The sequence below is a fragment of the Apteryx rowi genome, unplaced genomic scaffold (assembly GCF_003343035.1).
Source record: "Apteryx rowi isolate R43461 unplaced genomic scaffold, aptRow1 scaffold_334, whole genome shotgun sequence".
Lineage (NCBI taxonomy): Eukaryota > Metazoa > Chordata > Aves > Apterygiformes > Apterygidae > Apteryx > Apteryx rowi.
Window position 1 is genome coordinate 121,749 of NW_020449797.1, and position 6,000 is coordinate 127,748.

The 6,000-nt window shown below is 35.7% G+C and overlaps 1 protein-coding gene across 7 annotated transcripts in view; it reads left to right on the forward strand.

Moving 5' to 3' along the window:
- Positions 1–6,000, forward strand: part of AFG1L (AFG1 like ATPase) — a 66,924-nt gene that overhangs the window by 15,908 nt on the left and 45,016 nt on the right. For all 7 annotated transcript variants that reach the window (XM_026072026.1, XM_026072020.1, XM_026072021.1 and 4 more), the window contains one exon: positions 3,306–3,405. In XM_026072026.1, the coding sequence (XP_025927811.1) occupies positions 3,306–3,405 (100 nt within the window). The remainder of the gene's footprint in view (positions 1–3,305; positions 3,406–6,000) is intronic.

The following is a 6,000-nucleotide window of genomic DNA, read 5'->3' on the forward strand; positions in this document are numbered from 1 at the left end:
AAATGAGAGAATAAGTGAAATTTATTTATTTTCAGATCAGACATGGAGACAAGTGATTCCGTACTGGTGCCAGCAAAAAGCAATGTTAGTGCTTATATTTCAGAGGAAACCAAATGCAGAACTGTGAAAGAGAGAAGCATTACTGAGGTTACAGGTTCCTCTGTAAAAGTGAGCTGAAGCAAAATATAAGTACTTTGAAGTGAATCATGTTGTAAAGCCATATCCCTAGAGACTGTCAAAAAGAGTTAATTATTTGACTAATTGACTTAAAAAATATTTCAGTATTTCTTGAAATAGTTTTGTGTGTTCCAAAGTATGGTTGTTTTTTTAAAAAAGAAAAAAGAAAAATGTGTCCTAAATGTTTCTTTTTGCAAATACTGTTTGGTAGCCAGAATTTCAGTGACAGTCTTAAGCCTCTGAACTTTTCCATTCTAAAGCGATTGTTTCATCAGTGCCTGCCTGAGCTGCTGGCTCTAAGATTATAAAAGCATTGCTGCTTCTTACTGATTTTTATTGTACATTTTACAACAGGATTTTTGTTGTTTTACAACCACAGAAGTCTTACGCCATTCTAAAAATGTGTCCTCGCTTGACCCCCCCCCCCCGAATTATGCCATTTGTAATTATAATTTTGATGTTTCAAAACACAGAGGTTGGCCAATAAAATGAGACTAGTTATTGTCTAGCGATCAAATAACTATACACAGGTAATTAGAAACTGTARTTTTGCAGTGTGACTGAAACCTATGTTTGTTAGTTTTGGTAATAAAAATAGAATTCCTACCTTTTGGTAAGTTGAATGATCATACAGTGTTAGTATTAATATGCTCTCAGTATCACTTGGACTTAAAGCGGACTACAATTTAGAGAGTTTTTACTAACCTGCAATGCTATTAAAAGCCTCTAATAAAAATTAGGCTCTTATTTTTGTGCTAATACTAATTACTGATAATACATGCTTATGTTTGTCATTCATTACATGGAACTGCACCAATCAGTGGATGACTGAGTCTCAAGCACTTACACATGTAAATTATCAATTTTTTTTTTCTTTACTTAAGTGAGTCATAATGGAAAGCAGCACTAGGTCATAAAAATCTTTTCTCTTAAATGCTAATGACATTTCTCCATTCTCTCCATTAGCAGGCTCTCCTTATTGGTAATTTGTAGCCTTTGCTTTTGTTCCTTGTTGTAATGAATGCTGGATATGGGGAAAAAAAACATGAGAAATGAGAATGCTTTAAGTACTGTCTTCTGCTTGCTTATGTTGTAGAATTCTCCTACCCTTCCAAAGCTGTAGCAGATCAAAAGAGCATAAATTTGCATCCCTGTACTCAAAATGACTGTTACTTTTTGACAGCGCTTTCAAGAGTTAATTTTTTGTGATACAAGGAAAACATTAGAATTCGACATCAAATAACGGTTCTCACTAGTAAGAGAATTTTATTCATTGTTTTCTTTTACATGAGCATTAAGATTCTTTCACTTCTGCTTTTCTGAAACTAGTGTGCCTTATAGTATTTTTTTTAAACAAAAATGTTTAACAAAATAATTTATATCATGATTTTAAAAACTTGGCTTGCTTGGTTTGCTTTGTGATACAAGAAATTCAATTGCCTCTAAAATGTGCATATATCCTGATTTCTTTTATTTCCTGTTTTTTAAAGACAACTGGGAAAGTTCCTAAATCCTAATATTCAGCAGAAATAAACTAGCAATAGATGGGTGCATAAGCAGCTACGTTAGACATGTAGTACATTAGTGAATCAATACATGCGCTTGGGAAGATCAGATCTTACTGATCAAAGATATGCAAATCTGAGGAGTGTGTTACTGATCCTGCGAAAGAGTTTATTTTTGAAAAAGAAAAAAGAATCCATATTAATGCATTCCATAGAACAAAATAGAATAAATCTTAGAAAGAAGGAAACTGATATTTACCTAAGGTTCTTCATGGACATTATAGCTTTCAAACTAGGTGTCAGAAATGTAACCTAAGTCTTTACTGTCCTAGTATGTCCCCCAAAAGGCTCAATAACACCAAAGAGTTTGCAGTCTAAGGCCTGGTGTAGGATTAAATTTTTTGATAAGGTCATTTAGAAATGGGAAGGGGTAAGAGGGACTTGAAAAAARTTATACTGATTGAAGTCTTTCCCTAGCTTAATCATCATAAGATACATATCTAAACTGGCAAAGGCATAGCAGTCCRTTCATCCTCTGTGTGATGAATGCATATAACTGTCTGCATGCCACCACTTTTTTTATTTCCTTCCCCAGAATTGGGGCCTGTGGTAAGTCAAAATGCAACAAGTGGCTATATAATCATCAAAGAGAATGCAAGAGAAGCAGAAGTAGTGATAGGAAAGATGGCTTACTTATTGGGAACACTGATCTCAGCTGGTGAGCTCCTGTAAAATATAAATTACTGTTGTAACAATGTCTCTGTTCAGACAGATTGATTATGTTCTCTTTCATTCATAACGTTTTTTGGTTTGCATTCTTTTTATTTCTTGGTACGGTAAAGCAAGTTAGTTAAGCTTAGATATTTAAAGAAATTTTACTTTATCGCTTATCGTTTAGGGTTTTTCTTAGTATCACTTACCCCACCCATTTTTATTTTTTGTCAGTGTTTTCTGCCTGAAGGTTAGAAGAGGCTGACTGTGCTGGAAGTGACTGCTGTGCCTTTTGATTATTCATGGACAGTAATAGAAGGCACTTAAAAAGAACAATGAAATTGCTTATTTTTGTGATGGGCCATCTGTTGAATTGTTTTTTGCAACAATCACACAATAGTATCTATGTCATATCGTTCTATTTTCAACAGCAGCTGATTATGTATAGTTGGCTACTTGTCTTTATTTCTGAAGTCCCATAACCATTTAAATTCACCTCTGCAAACCTTTGCCTCAAAGGTAATAGAAATGTAAAACAGCCGGTGTGTATTTTCTTTCTGTGTCTTCTGTTTTTTCATGTTGTTTCTAATTAATTAGGCCTCTTAAATGTTTAGGTCTGTTTTCTGTGTCTCCCACCTGTAGTTTTATAATAGAAGTTAACATGGAATCATTTAGCAATTGGTAAAGAAATGGAGTTCTGTAATAAAGAGCAGGCAAGTTTTAAAAGACACTGGTACATTCACTGCTTATTAATTATCCCTTTTATTTTTTTCTCCCCAAGCAATAATTAGAATCTTTCTCTACGGCTTTCACTAACGAGCGTTTTTTTTTTTTTCTGGCTATAAAGCCACTTGCAGATCTATTGCAGCAGAAGCTGAAAGCAAGATAAAACAAATGTATTGTCTTTCATAGGTCACTGACATTGCTGATGCCATGATTCTGAAACAGCTTTTTGAAAATCTGTTCCAAAATGGGGTTGTCGTTGTGGCAACATCTAACAGGCCACCAGAAGGTAAAAACAAACATGCTGCTAGTGTTATCCAAATACAATGAATCTCAGTATCTTACAAAACAATCTTACAAAAATCATTCAATGTTTAATGCTAATAAACTCTCGAGTCCTTAAGGATCTGAGATATTCCCATTTATTCCTGCTGTTTTTTCCTGTTTTTAAGGAATAAGGGTTTGCACTACGTCTTAGTCCTCTCTTCTCTCAAACCCAGAGATGTTTCCTCCCTGTCCTTCTGTAATTTCTAGTCTTCTGTACTCTGTCCAAACCAATGGGAGGGCAGTGGGGACAGGGGAGTAAAGGAGCGGTGAAATGCTGCCTCTGATTTGGGCGTATTCCAGGGTAGGCAAAGATCATATTCAGCAGAAGAGAGGGGAAATGAGACAGAGTACATTCCTTCCCCTGTTCAGTAGCTAGGAAACTTGCATACTTTATGCACTGTTTCAAGGGAGAACCATACCCCTCATCAAGATGCCATTCTCACAGTCTGCTTTGCGATCACTCATTGAGAATTATTTAGGTGGAGAGTTGTTTCCATTTCTAATAATATTTTTAGATAGAGGGTGAAGAAATAGGTAGATCCTTTTATAAAGCCCCCAAATCTGTATGTGAGTTTAACCAAGCAATAGTGTATTACTGTATTTTTTTGGTAGATGAGAATGTTTGTTGTAGTGTAGTGTTAGCAGTTAGCATAATGTATGAATTGTGTGCAACTTTTTTGCAAATATTTGAAAACTAATTAATCTGTAGTGTCATACTGAAGAGTTACAGTAAATTAACTGGGTAGAAGAGAATCACTGCAGATTTACAATGCACTTGCTTTTTAATCTTAAAACATCTTCCAATAGAAGAAAACACTTAATTGTTGTTACTGAAAGGTGAAAAAATTTTACCATAGGTTTATTTTCCTTGCTTAAGTGAACAAGTTGAAATCATTAACTACTATAGCTGGGTCTTCTACAGGTAAACCTGACGCTGATGCCTCACTCAGTTGGCCACCATTTTTGTGTTGTTTGAAGCACTACTCTTTAAAGTTCAGAAGAGATTTTTGTCATAATTTGGGGATTGTGTCCCACATCTTAACGTAAAGCATTAATTTGTGACCATTATTGTTGTTGGGGGGGGAGGGGGTTGTTGTACATATTAAGTCACTGTGTCAACCTGAAGGACATCCACTTGTACTAGCTACCCAACAGAGAAGGTCAAGAAAGGCACCTCTAAAACTGAACAACATTGCAGTCCAGGCATTAGTCACTATCTGTTTTTACCCCTTCTCCATCCTCCTGTGTGCTCATGGTGTGTCTCTGAAATCCTCCCACATGTTAGGTGTTGGCTTAATGCAGTATGTTGTATCAAGATTTAGGATTGTATTCAGGAGATTCACTTCCTGTGGATACAAAGGGAAAAAGTGGTGTTTTCATTAGAGCAGTTGTAGTCACCTGATAATAATTACTGACATGCTTAATCATATTAAATTTCTGCCCCAGTGGACTATGAGGGGAAGTGGTGAGGTGCAGTGTTTGAATCCGGGCTTTGTTTCTCCACCAAAACTACTGTATCTTTTTCCTCATCTTCACAAAATAGGGACATAATACAAAAATCATAGCCTTATTATCTAGAAGAACTAAYGGAAGTAACTTTCATGTAGTACTGTTACATGTTTGCTAATTTTTCCAAGCAAGTGGGCAATCAATCACTGTTCTTAAAAAATGTATACCTGTCATGATTTGTAGAGCTATGAACGCTATGTGGCTCCCTACAACTTCATTATTAATTAGGGTTCAGAACCAGATTAACTAATAATTTTCCTAAACGTTTCTGCATGTGTATCCAAGTTCCTACAAACCATTTTGTAGGTACCCGATTGGTTTCTCAAGTATACTGTATCCTTTGGCCACCATAATATATTAGCAGAGCACAGGAAGCTTAACCTAGTTGTAGCCTTCGGGCCTTATGGTGCATATAAGGTGTTAATAATCTGGTGTAGTCTTTGTGGGGAATTTTCATGGAGATTTATAGCCAGGTGTCTGTATTCTCTTGTTTATTTCTCCTGTCAGCTACAGCTACCATACTGCCTTTTTATAAGGCTTCCTAGTATTAATGAAACAGAGCAGCCCATCATAGAGTTTGAATGACAAAATTATCAACGGAGAAGTCATTCTGTCATGAATATGTTAGGCAGTTAGGTAGTTTCCAGAAAAGGGAACTTTAAACTGTATAAAATACAGAGATAAGTAAGATATAAAATGCTGCTTTGCAAATTGTTTTTATTGCTATGTATTTCTCTGAGTGCAAATCTGCACTTTGTTGCATGACATCCTAGTGCTTTTTATATTCAGCTATATTTTGAACAACTTATGTATTCGTTTAATTTTTGTTTGCCCTAGGGATGACTGTTTTTCTTGCTTTGGAAAAAGGCTGTATGTAGTAGAATTGCTAGAAGGTAAAGGGAATAACGACAGTACACTGAGTAGGGATAATACTAAGTTTGTAAATTCAGTTTCTTTTTAGTTCAAATTGTAGGGTTTTTTCCCCCTCTCCCCCCCCCCCCCCCCAACCTCTGGGGCTACTAACTCCTAATCTGTTTCCTGAGCTGGT